The sequence below is a fragment of the Mobula hypostoma genome, chromosome 2 (genome assembly GCF_963921235.1).
Source record: "Mobula hypostoma chromosome 2, sMobHyp1.1, whole genome shotgun sequence".
Lineage (NCBI taxonomy): Eukaryota > Metazoa > Chordata > Chondrichthyes > Myliobatiformes > Myliobatidae > Mobula > Mobula hypostoma.
The window spans coordinates 244,277,876-244,296,623 of NC_086098.1; the positions used below are offsets into that span (position 1 = coordinate 244,277,876).

Sequence of the window (18,748 nt, forward strand, 5' to 3'; positions counted from 1 at the left end):
CTGTGGGGAATGCATATTCCCAGACCCTTTCCGCGCGTGGGATTTTCCCCCTGCTGGTGAAGATGGCCTGGCGCCCTTTTTGGGACCGGCCCTCTGCCTGCGCGCGCTGTTTCGTGAGCCGGTTCGTGTGCTCTGGAAAGTGGGTCGCCACACTCTCTCAATTTTATTGACATTCTTCCTATAATTCGGTGACCAGAACTGTACACAATACTCCAGATTTAGCCTTTTACAAATTCAACATTACATCCCAACTCCTATACTCAATGCTTTGATTAATAAAGGCCAGCAAACCAAGAGCTTTCTTCGCTACCCTATCCACATGAGATTCCATCTTCAGGGAACTATGCACCATTATTCCTAGATCCCTCTGTTCTAAAACATTTTTTAATGCCCTACCATTTACCATGTATGTCCTATTTTGTTTAGTTCTACTAAAATGTAGCACCTCACATTTTTCAACATTAAACTCCATCTGCCATCTTTCAGCCCACTCTTCTAACTGTCCTAAATCTCTCTGCAAGTTTTGAAAACCTATCTCATCATCCACAACACCACCTATCTTGGTATCATCTGCATACTATTCCAGTTTACCACCCCATCATCCAGATCAATAATATATATTACAAACAACAATGGACCCAGCACAGATCCCTGAGGCACACCGCTACACACCGTCCTCCAATCTGACACACAATTATCCACCACTCCTCTCTGGCGTTTCGCATCTAGCCACTGCTGAATCCATTTTACTACTTTCATATTAATGCCTAACAATTGAACCTTCCTAACTAACCTTCCGTGTGGAACCTTGTCAAAGACCTTACTGAAGTCCATATAGACAACATCCACTGTTTTACCCTCGTCAACTTTCTTAGTAACCCCATCAAAAAATTCAATAAGGTTTGTCAAACATGACCTTCCACGCACAAATCCATGTTGACTGTTCCTAATCAGACCCTGTCTATCCAGAAAATTATATATACCATCTCTAAGAATACCTTCCATCAATTTACCCACTACTGACGTCAAACTCACAGGCCAATAATTGCCAGATTTACTCTTAGAACCCTTTTTAAACAATGGAACCACATGAGCAATATGCCAATCCTCCGGCACCAGCCCCGTTTCTAATGATATTTGAAATATTTTTGTCAGAGCCTCTGTTATTTCTACACTAACTTCCTTCAAAGTCCTAGGGAATGTCTTGTCCAGACCCGGAGACTTATCCACTTTTATATTCCTTAAAAGTGTCAATACTTCCTCTTCTTTAATTGCATACTTTCCATAACTACCCTTCTTGTTTCCTTTACCTTACACAATTCAATATCTTTCTCCTTAGTGAATACCGAAGAAAAGAAATTCTTCAAAATCTTCCCCATCTCTTTTGGTTCCACACATAGCTGTCCACTCTGATTCTCTAAGGGACCAATTTTATCCCTCACTATCCTTTTGCTATTAATATAATTGTAGAAACCCTTTGGATTTATGTTCACCTTACTTGCCAAAGCAGCCTCGTATCTTCTTTTAGCTTTTCTAATTTCCTTCTTAAGATTCTTTTTACATTCTTTATATTCCTCGAGTACCTCATTAACTCCAAGCTGCCTATATTTATTGAAGATCTCTCTCTTTTTCTGAACCAAGTTTCTAATATCTCTTGAAAACCATGGCTCTCTCAAACTTTTAACCTTTCCTTTCAACCTAACAGGAACATAAGGATTCTGTACCCTCAAAATTTCACCGTTAAATGACCTCCATTTCTCTGTTACATCCTTCGCATAAAACAAATTTTCCCAATCCACTCCTTCTAACTCCTTTCGCACCTCCTCAAAGTTAGCCTTTCTCCAATCAAAAATCTCAATCCTAGGTCCAGTCCTATCCTTCTCCATAATTACACTGAAACTAATTAATCCTAATAACACCAGGATACAGTACCGGTGGGGACGGGTCTGTCACTGTATAACACCGGGGTACGGTACCGGTGGGGGTGGGTCTGACAGTGTATAACACCGGGGTACAGTACCGGTGGAAAGGGGTCTGTCGGTGTATAACACTGGGGTGCAGTACAGGTGGGGAAGGGTCTGTCATTGTTTTACACCAGTGTACGGTGCCAGTGGGGATGGGTCTGTCACTGTATTACACCAGTGTACAGTACTGGTGGGGATAGGTGGATTAGGTGTATCCATAAACAAAAGGAATTCTGCAGATGCTGGAAATTCAAGCAACATACATCAAAGTTGCTGGTGAACGCAGCAGGCCAAGCAGCATCTATAGGAAGAGGCGCAGTCGACGTTTCAGGCCGAGACCCTTCGTCAGGACTAACTGAAGGACTAATTCCTTCAGTTAGTCCTGACGAAGGGTCTCGGCCTGAAACGTCGACTGCACCTCTTCCTATAGATGCTGCTTGGCCTGCTGCGTTCACCAGCAACTTTGATGTATGTTGCTTAGGTGTATCCATGTTTTGATGCGAACCATTGAAGTTCTGTGCACAGATGTAGTTTTTACGATGTGGCCTTGACCGGGTCTACTTGCGTCACTGTCTGCTCGGGCAGAACGCTCCCTGGGAGTGGGTAGAGTTTGTGGAGAAAACCAGTAACAGGAACTGAAACTCTGAATCTGCCTGTGAGGCATGAAGTGAAGTTATCTGACCACGGGCTGTAAGTGCCACAGCAGCTCCACACTGTGTAGTTAATGGAGTTACATCCGGTCTGTGGTCTCTACCTCCATATGGGAGTAGAGTGGTGAATGAAATTACTCTGTTTATGGTGTTTTGCAGAGGGAAGTTCCTCCATCCCATCCTGTCACACACTCCCGGGGTCAGACACAGAGTGAAACTCCCTCTACACCGTCCCATCACACACTCCCGGGGTCAGACACAGAGTGAAACGCCCTCTACACTGTCCCATCACACACTCCCGGGGTCAGACACAGAGTGAAACGCCCTCTACACTGTCCCATCACACACTCCCGGGGTCAGACACAGAGTGAAACTCCCTCTACACCGTCCCATCACACACTCCCGGGGTCAGACACAGAGTGAAACTCCCTCCACACCGCCCCATCACACACTCCCGGGGTCAGACACAGAGTGAAACTCCCTCTACACCGTCCCATCTCACACTCCCAGGGTCAGACACAGAGTGAAACACTCTCTACATTGACCCATCATGTACTTTTGGGGTCAGACACAGAGTGGAGTTCCCCTACACCATCCCATCACTCATTCCCGGGGTCAGACACAGAGTGAAGCTCCCTCTACACTGTCCCATCACACATTCCCGGAGTCAGACACATGTGAGGGGGTTTCGATTTTTATGTTACTGCGGAGGCTAATTAAAATGGCGTCTTTGTTATGTTAATCTGGGGAATGCGGCTTTGTTGTCTTAAACGCTGAGAAAGTTTGCGCTAGCAGCTTGTTGTGGTTTAGAGGGTGATAAGAAATATGTTATTAACCAATTGGGATAGTTGTTATGGTTTTGGTGTATTTGAAGATACTGTTTGCGAGGGGGTTTTGGAGGCAGAAGGCGGGAGAGCAAGACAGAGGATGGACGAGGTGCTGTGAGTCTGCTAACGGGGTCGGACCCCGAGCGGGACGTTCGGCGAGGAGACGGAGACGGATTCGTGTGGAGCGTCTGGTTGACCACCGTTGTTGGTCCCAGGCGGCCGGTCGAGGTGGTTCGAGGGGGTCGCAGGGTGAAGAAGAAGGTCCTTGAGCTCCAACTGTTTGTGCACGGAGAGATTGAACTTTGATAAGTGTGGTGCCTTTTATTTTCCTTTTATATTTTATTCTCTTTTAATTATATAGTTCCAGTAATATCTATAAACTGTATATCATTTAATTGCATCTGGTGTATTGTCTGTTATTTGGGCAGGGTGGGGTACATCACACAGCATCCACACAAACTAATTACCCAGTTTAGCGGGGCCGAGGTTGTTTCCCTAGACGACAGCGAGCCGAGCGACCCTGAGAGTGGCCGGGGGGCTACATTGTGTGGGCTTTGTCTGAGATTGAGTCTGCTGGTATGCTGTGTGGGTGCCCTGTTTAAATCTGTAATGTGTGTCTCTGTGGGTTATTTGCTGGTGATTGCTGTATGCGTTGTGGGTGAGGTCTTTGTTCGAGTTCAGGCTGGCATTGACGAGTGGGAGGTGGCACTAGAGGCTGTCCATGCGGTTGGGAGAGAGAGGAAAGAGTGGTCTGATTTGGAGGTAGAGTCTGCGAATAAATGTTCTAGCTCTGGCAGGCTCCGCCTGGCACTTGGGATAGTGTGCACCCCAAGAGGGGCGGAGGCGTGTGAGACGTGGGCAGAGCGGATCTCAGTTGTTAGATGAGTGGCAGTGCTCGGTTGAGGGAGAGCGACAGGGATTGGTTGAAAGTTTGAGTAGGCAGGCTGTTGACAGTGTTAGAACTGTCAGGTTCACTTACACCGTAGTGACAGCTGTCAGTTATTTGAAAGATGGGGGAAAAGTTTTCAGTGTATCTTCTCTGGCTAGGAGGGCGGCTAAATTGCTTGCAGTGCCAGGGGGATCATTTCAGGGGATCAGCCCCTCCCTCAGTTGTTAGCTGATCAGAGAGGGATCGAGAAACTTAGTGGAGGCCCAGTGGGGGAACGGCTTGGGGTCTCTGGGGAAGCACGTTCCCAGCAATGTATCGATGAACTTCCGAAAGGAAAAGACCCTATTCCTGAAGGCTCAGAGGGACCACGCCCCAGGGTGTCGTTGTGGATAGAGGGAAGCAATGCTAAAGCTATCCTCGACCGCGGGGCACAGATCAAGTTGTTGTACAGTTCGTTTTACAACCGGTGTCTGAAGCATTTACCCTTGACAACCGCAAGGGCACCGGAGACTTTGGGTACTAGTGGCAGTAGTTATCCAGAAGACGATGATTGGTTAATGACCCTGGAGTTCATGGAGGCATTTTCTGGGCACCCAGCGTGTCCAGTTGCTTCTGAGGACGTGTGTAGCAGCCTTGAGCCAGTACCGAATTTAAACGAGACCCGGTGGTGGTACGGCTTGGGGAAAGTAGCTGAGGGTGAGACCCTCTTAGTAGACGCTCCGAACTACCACGAGGGAGGGGAGTTGACCACTGAAGACACCTCAGTGAGAGAGAGGTCGTGGCAACTGGACCCTAGCGGCGTGGAAGATGAAGGCAGCGTGTGTGTGGATTATGCGATGTGGTTTGATGTGCTGCATCTGAGGGGTGGATGTTGCCAGATCCTGAGGAGTGCGGCTGTTGAGCTGAAGATAGCCTTTACTAGTTCCCTAGGATTCTTCCGATCGGAAAAGATGCCCAGGGGCATATCCGGAGCCCCTGCATCCTTCCCGCGGGACATGAGGAAGACCATGGGGCAAGTGAAGGTGTGTGGAGTTTTGACGTATGTGGATGACCACCTAGAGCTTGGATTCGCCTGGGGGGACTATGAGGCGAGGCGAGTGGCTGAGCCCGGGCGACCGAAGCGAAGTGTCAAATGTGGAGGAGTTTTTGGCCGGAGGAGTTTGGTACAATGTGAGGAAAATGACCCGACATACCAGTTGAACTTCCTGGTGTTGGGACAGACGGTGCTGGACCTGGGGAGGGAACCCCAGGTCGTCAATCTGAAGGAGACACAGGGGAGAGAGGGGATTTGCACCGCACTGCGGTCATATACTGACGAATTAATCCAGCGAGAAGAAACAATGACCCACCTTCGAAGGGATCAGCAGAAACTCAAGACATCCATTCAGAACAGATTGGAAGACTTGCAAGTTGGGGAAGATCAAGGAAGTGTTCTGAGTAAGGTCAGCAGAAAACCGAGCGCCCAGGGAGGGGAGTTTGACTACACTCCCGAGGAGGTAAAGAAATGGAGGACAGATCTTGGAAAAGGGCGGCGGACGCTTGAAAGGAACCTGAAGGTGACTATCATGAGTTTAAATGAAGTGGAAAAACTGAACGTTGACCTGGAAGACATCCTCAGGAAGAAACAACCAAAGGCTGAACACCCTTTAACTGCTGCTTTTCAGGTCAGGGTGGGAGAAGCTGGTGGGGTAACTGTGTCCCAGATTGAGATGGGCAGGAACCGTGAGTCAGAACTACTGAGGCTGTGGCGAGAGTTGAAGGAGTCCCCAAAGAAGCTGACGTCTCGACTGCAGGAGACTGAAGGGGTAGCCCCGGCTAAATGTTTCAGTTTGGAGAAACTCAAACAGCAGCTACCGATCGAGGGAATGAGGAAGGATACGGATTCGAAGGATGATGTGCTGCACATGTGGTACATGCTGCCTTTCGCTAACTTCCCCACGATTGAGGAAGAGACCTTTGGCCCTTCTCCCACTGAGTCAGGTGTAGTGGGGAGGGCTAGCTGTGGGCAGTCTGAGTTGTGGCAGGATTGGGAAGGAGTAGAGGTGGGGCCCGGACACGGGACAGGGGGCTCCGAGCTGTAGTGGTGGCCTGAGTGGGAGGGGAGTTGGCAAGCAGGCCCGAGGTATCCCTAGTAGTGTCTGAGCCTTTTGGGTTTAGGTGAGGGGGTACGGAGGTCTCAGAAGGTTAAGAAGCTCCCAGATAGGTTGGCCTATTTAGCGCCCGTGGGACGGGAGTAAGGTCCACTGTTTGGGGAGCACTGTCACTGTGTGTATTTGTGTATGTGTGTGTTGTGTGTCTGCAGGACTGGTTGGCAAGTTATTTAGAAGTCATGAGGACATGACTTTATTTGGTGGGGGGAGAGTGTAAGGGGGTTTCGATTTTTATGTTACAGCGGAGGCTAATTAAAATGGCGTCTTTGTTATGTTAATCTGGGGAATGTGGCTTTGTTGTCTTAAACGCTGAGAAAGTTTGCGCTAGCAGCTTGTTGTGGTTTAGAGGGTGATAAGAAATACGTTATTAACCAATAGGGATAGTTGTTATGGTTTTGGTGTATTTGAAGATACTGTTTGCGAGGGGGTTTTGGGACAGAAGGCGGGAGAGCGAGACAGAGGATGGATGAGGTGCTGTGAGTCCACTAACGGGGTCGGACCCCGAGCGGGACGTTCGGCAAGGAGACGGAGACGGATTTGTGTGGAGCGTCTGGTTGACCACCGTTGTTGGTCCCAGGCGGCCGGTCGAGGTGGTTCGAGGGGGTCGCAGGGTGAAGAAGAAGGTCCTTGAGCTCCAACGCTTGTTGTGCACGAAGAGATTGAACTTTGATAAGTGTGGCGCCTTTTATTTTCCTTTTATATTTTATTCTCTTTTAATTATATAGTTCCAGTAATATCTACAAACTGTATATCATTTAATTGCATCTGGTGTATTGTCTGTTATTTGGGCAGGGTGGGGTACATCACACAGCATCCACACAAACGAATTACCCAGTTTGCCGGGGCCGAGGCTGTTTCCCTAGACGACAGCGAGCCGAGCGACCCTGAGGGTGGCCAGGGGCTACACACAGAATGAAGCTCCCTCTACACTGTCCCATCACACACTCCCGGGGTCAGACACAGAGTGAAACTCTCTCTACGTTGACCCATCACGTACTTGCAGGGTCAGACACAGAGTGAAGCTCCCTCTACACCGTCCCATCTCACACTCCCAGGGTCAGACACAGAGTGAAGCTCCCTCTACACCATCCCATCACACACTCCCGGGGTCAGACACAGAGTGAAACTCCCTCTACACCATCCCATCACACACTCCCGGGGTCAGACACAGAGTGAAGCTCCCTCTACACTGTCCCATCACACACTCCCAGGGTCAGACACAGAGTGAAACACTCTCTGCATTGACCCATCACGTACTTCTGGGTTCAGACACAGAGTGGAGCTCCCTCTACACTGTCCCATCTGACACTCCCGGGGTCAGACACAGAGTGAAACTCCCTCCACACTGTCCCATTACACACTCCCAGGGTCTAGACACAGAGTGGAGTTCCCTCTACACTGTCCCATCACACACTCCCAACTCACACTCCTGGGATCAGATGCAGAGTGTTGCTTCCTCTAAATTGTCCTAGGAACTTCTCACCAACTCTGGACCTGTGCAGCTACAGTTAACTCACCTATTTCCACCCCCTCCCCAAAGAAAATTTCGAAGTTCAAGTTTATTGTCATTCAACAAAACACATATACAATTAAATGAAACACCTCTCCTCTGTGGCCAAGGTGCAAAACACAGTAAGTATAGATGCACACAGCACATATAGTCACAAAATAAAACTACCACAAGTCCCTGAGTGGCTGACCCTCTCCACCTCTGCTGAGCAAATAAGAACTGGCTGAAGAACCTCCAGCTTCTCTCTCCTATATTCAATAATCGGCTCTTCGGTTGTGCTGACATTGAGAGAGAGGCTCTTGTTGTAGGGACAGGCAGGCCTTGTAACCTTCCCGAGCAACGCGTGCAGAATGCTGCAGGTTCTCGGCAAGTAGGGCAGCATCTGTGGAGCGAATAAAGAGACTGTGTTTTGGGCCGGGAGCCTTCAGCAAGACTGGAAAGAAAGGGGGAAATGAGCTAGAATGAGAAGTGGGGGGGGAAGAGGGAGGAGTACAAGCTGGCAAGTGAAGGTTGAGACCAGGTGAGTGGGGAATGTGGGTGGAGAAGCTCCCACCTGAAGGTATAAACGTCGAATTCTCTTAACCCTTGGTAATTTCTCCCCTTCCCATTCTCTCACTATCCTGTCTTGCGCCTTCACTGCCTGTCATCTCATCTCTCTGTGGTGCCCCTCCTCCTTCCCTTTCTCCAAAGGTTTTAGCCCTTTACCTCTTCCACCTATCCCCTCCTGGCTTCCTGCTTCATCCCCTCCCCTCCACTCACCACCCACCGTAACCTCTCATCTGGTCTCACCTATCACCTATCCCTGTTTTTCCCCCCCCCCACTCCCCACTCCCCACTCCTCACCTTATCCTGGCTTCTTCCCTCATCCTCTCCAGCCCTGATAAAGGGTTCCAGCCCTAAATGTTGAGTGTTCGTTCATTTCTGTAGATGCAGCCTGACCTACTGACTTCCTGCAGAATTTTGTGTGTGTTTACTCTGGGTTTCCAGCATCTGCAGAATCTCTTGTGTTTATGATCTCCCTGACCTCGTTCAATGACTTGACAGTGCAGGTGATGTCAGCTCCCACGCCTCCTTCTGGGACATGCACTCTTTGGTCCCTGTGTTCCCACCCCTCCCCTTGTTTGTCGTCCCCACTGCCAATTATCCATTTAACTGATCTTCCCGCAGTTCAAGACTTTCTTCCTCAGTTTCAAGCACCCTGACAATTTTGCTAATCTCTGCCGGTTTCTCGCTTGCGAGCCAGTTACTGATGAAACAGAGAACGTAGGGATTTAGCGGACAATTCTGATTTGATGAAGACAGACGTGAAAGCACAGAGGAACATCTGGAGAAATTTCTGAAACGCCCGTTCGCTGCTGTCGTTACTGCGTGATCGTGAATCTTCCAGAGGGAAGGCCTCAAAATCCCCGGCTTTGCCTGCTGTTGGCGACCAAGATTGAGGTCGAATCACTGGGATAGAGATGGTGCTCAGTACTCGGTGTTGGAGGGCTGATCGGAGGCTCGAAGTTTTCGGACAACTCAGAGTCGGACTGTGGTCGGCATGGCAGGGAGAGTTTTTCTTCCTTCTCCCGTCTGCGTGAGATGTGGGACTTTCGAGAAACTTTGAACTTTTTTACTGTGCTCATGGCCTGCTCTTCATCAAGTTATGGTATTGTTGCACTGTTGTAACTATATGTTATAATTATGTGGTTTTGTTAGTTTTTTCAGTCTTGGTCTGTCCTGTGTTGTGTGATATCACACCGGAGGAAATATTGCATCTTTTCCTAATGCATGCATTACTAAATGACAATAAAAGAGGACTGCGTGTCTTCATAATTTAAATCTAATCTAAAATGTCAGTACATCGAGCCTTGCGGTCACAGGTACGCACCAACCATCACCTGCATCCCATCGCGAGGCAGAATTTTGAGAAGCAAAGAGGTTTACAGTGAGGCAGGAAGTGGGAAGAGAAGATCCCAATTTCTTACCCTCCCCCACCCACTTTCCTCCTCACCTGGTTTCACCTGCCAGCTTGTACTCCTCCCCACCTCCTCCTTTCCAATCCTGATAATTTGATTGAGTAGGATGGGGTGGTGGGGCTGGGGAAACAGTGGGGCGCAGGATGGGCTGAGGTGAACGGCCAGGTTCCAGAGCTGACCGTGCTTCTGTATGGTCCTGTCTTCCAGGAGTCCTATCCCTCGGTGCCACCCATATGGTTCGTGGAATCAGATGACCCCAACTTGGCAGCAGTGCTAGAGCGACTCGTTGACCTCAAGAAAGGAAACACACTGGTGAGTCTGGGGGAGCGAGGGGAAAGGAGACCTGGAAGAACCAGCCCACTTCCTTGGCCGGTCCCCTCCTGAGTTTAGCACAATTCGTCAGCCATTCATGGCTTGCTAAGAATACTTGCTACCCGTTACACTGCAGGCATTTAGGGCAGCAATGAAGACCCTTCATCCCAGGCGGCGTCCTTTATCATGTCAGTAGTTTTCGCTACTGTCAGCCGTGCAAGTCACAGGTGGAGACTCAGGATTACCGTCACAATCAGATGCTTCATCGCTGTTTCCGTAACAGTTTTGCTTGGCCATTCACCCCTGAGCTGAACCCCTGAACCTGGAGCATCGCCGGGCCACTGTTAGTCTGGTCTCTACCCTTTCACCTGTTTGGCATGTGTGACCCTACCGAGAGCCAAGCCATAAAGCCCCAATTCCATCTGCCATAACTCTCTGGATCACAGTAAGCCTCCAAACCACAATGTTGTGGTCCGCTTGAAGCTACTGAGAATATTCCGGGGGAAATTGCAGAAACAGGTCTGGAAACTTTTCTTAGTCCATAGGGGAATTCTGCACCACTGTTAAATGATCTAAACTTGGGTTTGTTTTTAAATAATTATTTTTTTTTAAACAAGATGTTGCATTAATTTTCATTCTCTTCCCCAAGGAGGGGATGGTGGGTTACCCTGGTGTAGGGGCTCCTACTGAACTGGTGGAAGGGGAGTCCATGATTAAAAACAAGGATACATTTCCAGGTTGGGGGATTTGTGCAAACAGATAATGGTGTCCCCTGCCCTTTTAGTTAGGGGTCCAGTTTGGCCTGAATCCTTCTAAACCTTCCCTATCATCTACCTGTCCAAAGGTCTTGTAAATGTTAACGTACCTACCAATGCCACTTACTCTGCCAGCTCTTTCTGCTCACCACAAGTTCACGGTCTTCTCTCGCTGTAGCCCATCCACTTCAGGGTTCAACGTATTGAGCGATCGGAGATGCTCTTCTGCACGCCACTGTTGTAATGCATAGATACTATCGCCTTCCCATCAGCTTGAACCAGTCTGGCCATTCTCCTCTGACCTCTCACCGACAAGGCGTTTTCACAGACAGAACTGCTCACTGGATGTTTTTTTTTTGTTTTTGACATCATTCTGTGTAAACTCTAGAGACTTGTGCGTGTGTAAAAAAAAAATTAACAGTTTCTGAGATACTCAAACTGCCCCGTCTGGCACCAACAATCATTCCATGGTCAAAGTCACTTGAATCACATTTCTTCCCCATTCTGCTATTTGGTCTGAACAACAACGGAACTTCCTTGACCATGTCTGCATGCTTTATGCATTAAGTTGCTGTCACGATTGACTGATTAGATATTTACATTAGCGAGCAGGTGTACCTAATAAAGTGGCCACCGAGTCTGAATGCCACACTCTGCATGAAGAACTGACCCTTGAATCCCTTTTCATCTCTCTATGGCTTCTGGTTTTTGATTCCCTTTCTCTGAGGAAATGACTGTGCCTTCAACTTACCGATCATGATATATAAACCTGTAAGGTCATTCCTCCGCCTCCTCCAATCGATAGAATGAGCTCCAAGTTTGTCCAACCTCCCCCTTTATAACTCAAGCCCACAAATCCCTGTAAACCAGGTCTGCACTCTTTCCAGCGTTAATGATGCCTTATAAACGGGGTGGCCAGAACTACTCAATTCCCCAAGTGTGGCCTTGCCGGAGTTTTGTACAAGTTAACATAGAACGGTACAGCCCTTAACCCAGGATGTTGTGCTGACCTTTTCACCTTCTCCAAGATCAATCTAGCCGTTCCCTCCCTCAGTAAGGGTTACTTGAGTACAGACAGATAATGATTCGAAGTATGCCTGAGGAAGAGTACATTTCAGATTCGGGAATGATCTTAAAATCCACTCAGCAACGACATCAGCAAGACCCGAGGGATTGACTGTGAACTTCAGGAAGGGGAAGTCGGGAGAATGCACACCAGTCCTCATGGAAGGTTTCAAGTTCCTGGGTGCGAGGCTCTACCCTGGGCCCAACGTGAAGAAGGCATGCCAGTGCCTCTACTTCATTAGGAGTTGGAAGAGAACTGGTACGTCCGCAAAGACTAGCAAATTTCTAGGTACGGTTTTATGATGGAGAGCATTCTGCCTGGTTGAATCACCGCCTGGTATGGGGGCTCCATTGGACTAGATCCAAAGAGGCTGCAGAGGGTTGTAGAATTTGTAGCCTCTTTCAGTCCTGTGCATTGGAGCCTTCGTACCTATCACTGAAGCAACCCTCCCCGCCACAGAGGACATCTTCGAAAGGCAGTGCCTCAGGAAGCCGGCATACATTGTCCGGGACCTGTCCTCTCATTTCTACCATCAAGGAGCAGAAACAAGAACTTGAAGATCACACTTAACATTTCTTCCCCTCTGCCACCAGGTTTCCGAACGGTTCATGACCACTATCTGATTATTCTTCCGTACTTGTTTTTTTTAATGGTAACTTGTAATTTTTATAGCCTGGACTGTACTGCCGCCACAAAACCAATAAATTGCGCGACATACGTCGGTGATAATGAACCTGATTCTGGAGCAGCCATGGTGGTCTGGGTGGTCTCTGGGCACAGCTGTCAGCCACTAATCCTCTGTCCTCTCCGGCAGCTCCTTCAACATTTAAAGCGGATAATATCCGACCTGTGCAAACTTTACAACCTCCCACAGCACCCGGACGTGGAGATGTTGGACCAGCCGCTGCCCACGGAACAGGTAGTTGGGTTGGGAGAGGTGGGGTGGTGGAGTTTGGCCACTGCAAGTGGGGAGAGGGGCCATTTAGGCCATTTGGGATGGGGGGGGTGGTCAGTGCTTTAGAACACAATGACCAACGCCCAACCCAAGTGTCCATAGGGCTTGGAGGTCAGTGGCACGTGACCGAGCTATCGTCATTGTGCTCCATCGAACCCAGACCCGGTGAAGGTCCGTCCTGCACAGCCAGGTTTCCGAAAGTAGTGTGATAATTGCCAAGCTGGTGGCTGGATACTGACTGGGGCACCCTGCCCCTCCTGATAAGGGGTAGAATGGGAGGAGGGAGATTGTGGAGTTTAAACATCTCCGAGTGGTGAGGCAGGGTGTAGGAGTGTGCAGATTGGGAAGCATGTTCCCTCCCCTACCCAGCCCTGGCATCAGTGAGATACTGAGCAGGCAGTGGTGGCAAGAAACTCAGGAAGCAGCTTGTGAGGAACTGAAGATGGGAGAGAAATTCCTCCCCTCCCCCTCATAGATTTCACTAAATCTCACATCCTGCTCTTTCTCCGATGGATCTCTGCTGACGGACATTGTGCTGGAACAGGTTGAGGTGGTGTTGGGGCGGGGGGGGGGGAACATCAGAAACAAAGATGGACTTGCGTCCTCTGCGAGGGTGGGGTGCGGGCACCTGACTGCAGACTTGTCTGAGGGCTCTCTTCCCCCCCCCCCTCTCTTGCAGAGCACACGGGACGACGTAACATCTGAGGAGGAGGACGAGGAGATGGCAGAGGTGAGGTCGCTTTTATTCCCACTGTGGGGGTGGAGGGGGGGCGGGGGAAATGGTGGGAGATGCCTCCACCGTGACCTCCTCCCCTAGTGTGGTGTTCCATGAAGCTGTGGAGTGGATTGGAATGGATAGATGGATACTTGGACTACAGTACAGCAAGGAACAGACGCTTCAACCCACAGTGTTGTGTCGAACTAATTAAATGCGTAACTAAACTAATGCCTTCTGCCTACACAGTCCCTCCATTCTCTCACATTCACGTGCCATACCAAGAGCCTTTTAAATGCCTCTACACTACCTTCCAGCACCCCTGCTGAATTTTCCGGGCATCCACCACTTGCTGTTTAAAACAGGGAGAAGAATAAACTTTCCCACACATCTCTTTTGAAGTGCAAGATGTCCATTGTCAACTTGAAGGCTGTTTGATTTGTACCCCACCCCACCACTGAGCAAGTCTGCAACGAGAAAGCAGCGGGCCCCCACCACCCAGCCTATGGTCTTTTTTTCACTACTAGCATCAGGCAGGAGATACAGGAGCCTTGGGGCCCCACACCACCAGGTTCAGGAACAGTTACTACCTCTAAGCCATCGGGCTCCTGAACTGGCCTGATAACTTCACCCACCACTACTCTGAATTGATTCTATGACCTACAGACTCTAAACTCGTATTCTCAGTATTTTTTTTTAAAGTGCACAATTTGTCATCTTTTGCACATTGGTTGTTTGCCTGTCTTTGTTAATGTGTAGTTTTTTTTCGTAAATTCGACTGTATTTATTTTTCTGTAAGCACCTGCAGGCAAATGAAAACGAACCTCAATGTGGTATATGGTGCCATCAGCCAAAAACATTTTACCACTCACCCACAGTGGGTGTGGTGTGTACCATTGACAAAATAAGACCATAAGACGCAGGAATAGAATTAAGCCACTTATCCCATTGAGTCTGCTCCACCATTCCCAGGGCTGATTTATTATCCCTCCCAACCACATTTACCTGCCTTCTCCCTGTAGCTCTTAACATCCTGACTAACTGCGAACCTATCAACCTCTGCTTTAAATGTACCCAATGACTCAGCCTCTACAGCAGGCTGTGACAATGAATTCCACAGATTCACCACCTCTGGCTAAAGAAAATGTGCTGTACTGACTCGTGACCTGTACCACTGATAGGTAAGACAATAGACAGTAGGTGCAGGAGTAGGCCATTCAGCCCTTCGAGCCAGCACCGCCATTCACTGTGATCTTGGCTGATCATCCCTTTTCCTGCCTTCTCCCCATATCCTTTCACTCCGCTATGTTTAAGAGCTCTATCTAACTCTTTCTTGAAAGAATCCAGAGAATTGGCGTCCACTGCCTTCTGAGGCAGAGCATTCCACAGAACCACAACCCTCTGTGTGAAAAAGTTTTCCCTCAACTCCGTTCTAAATGGTCTACTAAGGCACCACAGGCATGAGATATTAGCAGCAGTTTCCCTTCCAAGCTGTGTACCTTCCTCATTGCAAGTTCTCAAACGTTTCTACGTCTCAAACCTTCACTGAGGCAGCCATTCAAGGTGACAGCTCATCCCCCTGTGTCTTCTCCAGCGAGGCAGTGTTAGAAAATGGGCATTAAATACCAGCCTTGCCCATGATGTACAGATCACAGAGTTAAATCTTAGTCATAGTTACAGGGCAATACCACACGGATACAGGCCCAATGAGCCCATGCTGACCACGGTGCCAACCAGCTCAGGTCAAGTTTGTCATTTAACTACATACATGTATACCTTCAAACGAGACGTTTCCCCGAAGCAGGGTGTAAAACACTATTACACAAATAACTTAGAAAAGTAAGAATAAAATCTACAAATGAATTATCAAATATTTATACACATGAATTGTCAAAGTAAAGTGCATAAATTAAATATTGTAGGGTACAGAACAAATTAACCAGTGACACTTCCAGAGCGACTGGTTTTAAGGCGCCAGTAATCCGCCTTTGTCCCTTCAAACTGCTCCACTGGACTTAGTAGCTAAGCCACATGTGAAGGACAGTGGCTTGACTTGGTTGTCAGAGGCTATTTGAGACACGGTATTTGGAGCCTTTAATAAATAGTGGGAGCTTATCCCCACTGCCAACGCTGGCTATAACAACCTTCAGGAATTGTCTTTATTTATGCAAAGGAAGACAAATTGTGCAAAGGACAATGAGTTGTAGAGTGTGTAGGTTGTGGAGTCAGTTCAGGGTGGTGAGTGATGTTGTCCACACCAGTTCAGGAGCCTGGTGGTTGTAGGGTGATAGCTATTCCTGAACCTGGCGGTGAAAACTACCACAGAATCATAAGCAGGATGGAGGGTGTACTGTCGTGAAACTTGGGGGCTGCCGTTGCAGGACTGGCCCTGAACAACCCAATTTTTTTTTTAAATCCCAGGCTTCTAAATGAATGGGAATGGGGAGTGATTGCAGAGGAAAGGATTTGAAGGGGGAGACAGATAAACATGTCGGAGGAGGAAAGATGTAAAAGGAAGGGGGAGAAGGGAGGTTTGAAGTTGGGTAGAGAGTTTGGTGTGGGCCTAGCAGAACAATGCTGGTCAAATTCCCAGAGCTAAGGATTCAAGAACAAGGGGGCATAAGTGAAGGTGAGAGGGACGGGATTTAATAGGAACTTGACGGGCAACCTGTTTATGTATTCAGCGATACAGCACGTAGGCCCCTCATTTCGCACCAGCCTAGCAACCCTGGTTCAACCCAAGCCTAATCACGGGATAGTTTTCAATCGTTAGGCTGTGGGAGGAAACCAGAGCACCCGGAGGAAACCCGCACGTTCCACGGGGAGCTCATACAGAGACTCCCTACGGAGGATGCTGGAACTGAACTCTGAACTCTGGCACCCTGCGCTGTAATAGCGTTGGGCTAACTACTACAGTCCCGTGGTGCCCCAGAGGGAAAGACTTTCTCCACCCAGAGGGTGTCCACATTTGGAATGAGCTGCCAGAGGAAGTGGCTGAGGCAGGCACATTAGCAGTATTTAAGAGGCCCTTGGGTATATGGCTTACAATAATTACAATTCATTTTAAATCAAATGGTTCCCTATAGTATCAGAGAATGTATATGGTATACAGTCTGAAATTCACTCTTCAGAGAGACATCCACAAAACAAACCCCAAAGACTAAGTGAATGTATTGTTACTTACTGCCGGTTACGCGGCTGGCGTTTAGGGCAGCAGTGAAGGCGGTGTGCCTCGTGTCGGTAGCTTTCTCTCGGTTTTCGTTCCTGCCAGTTGTCCAAGTCCTGAGTCCAGTCTCAGGGATTCCATCGCACTCGGATTCTTCACTGCTGTTTCCATAACAGTCTTCTTACCTGCCAGGGTTGTCGGCCCTAAGCCTAACCCCCCAAACCTGGAGGACCACTGCCAGTTATTATTACTAATTCATTAATCAGTGAAAACCTCTGCTCCAAGTTACCGTGGCACACAGGAGAATCTTTTCAGATCATCGCCAATTTGGATGCCTGCTCTCAAAAAGGTTTGAGCAACAGGCACAAAATGCAGGAGATACTAGGAAAGAGTACAGTTGACGTTTTGGGCTGAAACCCTTCGGCAGGACCTTAGGTATGTAGTGTACTCTTTTCCATAGATGCTGCCTGACCTGCTGAGTTCCTCCAGCATTTTGTGTGTGTTGCTCAGATTTCCAGCATCTGCAGATTTTCTCTTTATTTTGGGCTCAGAAAGGTTTGCTACCCTTGTCCTACGCATTCACGTGCCACTGTCATATCTGTCTCTGCCACCAGGCACCTGCCGCTCGGTGTTTTTTTAAAAAAAAAACTTGCCCTGCACCTCTCCTTTAAGCTTGCTCCTTTGGCCTTGGTCCACGTCGTGTTGCTGTGTGTGCTGTTGGTGATACTGCCCTGTTCAAATGTCAGCACACTAGCACTGCCTCTTTCTGTGCACTGCAGGACAACGAAGACCTGGACCATTACGAGATGAAGGAAGAAGAGCCGGCTGAGGGCAAAAAATCAGAGGACGAGGGCATCGGAAAGGAAAACCTGGCTATATTGGAGAAAATTAAAAAGAACCAGAGGCAAGATTATCTAAATGTACGTGTCTGTAGGGGACATTAATTGTAGAGTTACCCTTTACCACTCGCTCATTTTGTCCATGATGGGCAGCAAAGTGTTTGTAAAAAAAAAAAAAACAGGCCGCAATGATGTACTCAGGGCCCACTTCCAGCTCAGTTGGGAGGTCTGGGGGTTTGCTGGTTGGGACCGAGGTGGGGTGATCACTGCTGTTTGTGGGCTGCACTGAGCTTGTGGCTGTTTCTCCTGTTCAAAGCTTTCTAGTGGCACTGGTCTTGGCCAGACTCTAAGGTGTGGGTGGACAGCTGGCCTCCTTGTGGCCCACTATCCCAGATACCCAACACTGTTATAAAAGTTGGGGGGGGGGAGAGGCACAGTGGGTCAGCAAGCAATGAAAGGGTAAATGTTTGGCTCTGGGCCAGTGCTCACTGGAGTTGATGAGGAGGGATCTGACTGAAACCTATCAGATATCGAAAGGGCTAGATAACGTGGACGTGCAATGGATGTTTCCAATAGTGGGTGAATCTAGGATCAGAGGGCACAACCTCAGAATAGGGGGACATCCATGTAGGATAGAGATGAGGAGGAATTTCTTTAGCCAGAGGGTGCTGAATCTGTGGAATTCATTGCCACAGATGGCTGTGGAGGCCAAGTCATTGGGTCTATTTAAAGCGGAGGTCGATAGGTTCATGATTAGTCAGGGCATCAAAGATCATGGGGAGAAGGCAGGAAAATGGGGTAGAGGGGGATAATCAGTCATGGTGAATGGCAGAAGTGACTTGATGGGCTGAATGGTCTGATTCTGCTCCTATGTCAGTTTTGCAGTCCCAAGTACCCACCACTCTTTTGTTTTTTAAAAAAAAATCTTTCCCTACACATCTCCTATTAAGACAGCTTTGCCCCTCAGGTTAAAAACATACCCTCTAAAATTA

General features: G+C 48.6%; 1 protein-coding gene across 2 annotated transcripts in view; it reads left to right on the plus strand.

Moving 5' to 3' along the window:
- LOC134343041 (ubiquitin-conjugating enzyme E2 Q1) overlaps nucleotides 1-18,748 on the plus strand; it is a 102,830-nt gene that overhangs the window by 34,757 nt on the left and 49,325 nt on the right. For both annotated transcript variants that reach the window (XM_063041871.1, XM_063041872.1), the window contains exons 2-5: nucleotides 10,156-10,260; nucleotides 12,896-13,000; nucleotides 13,716-13,766; nucleotides 17,697-17,837. In XM_063041871.1, coding sequence (XP_062897941.1) covers nucleotides 10,156-10,260; nucleotides 12,896-13,000; nucleotides 13,716-13,766; nucleotides 17,697-17,837 — 402 coding nt within the window. The remainder of the gene's footprint in view (nucleotides 1-10,155; nucleotides 10,261-12,895; nucleotides 13,001-13,715; nucleotides 13,767-17,696; nucleotides 17,838-18,748) is intronic.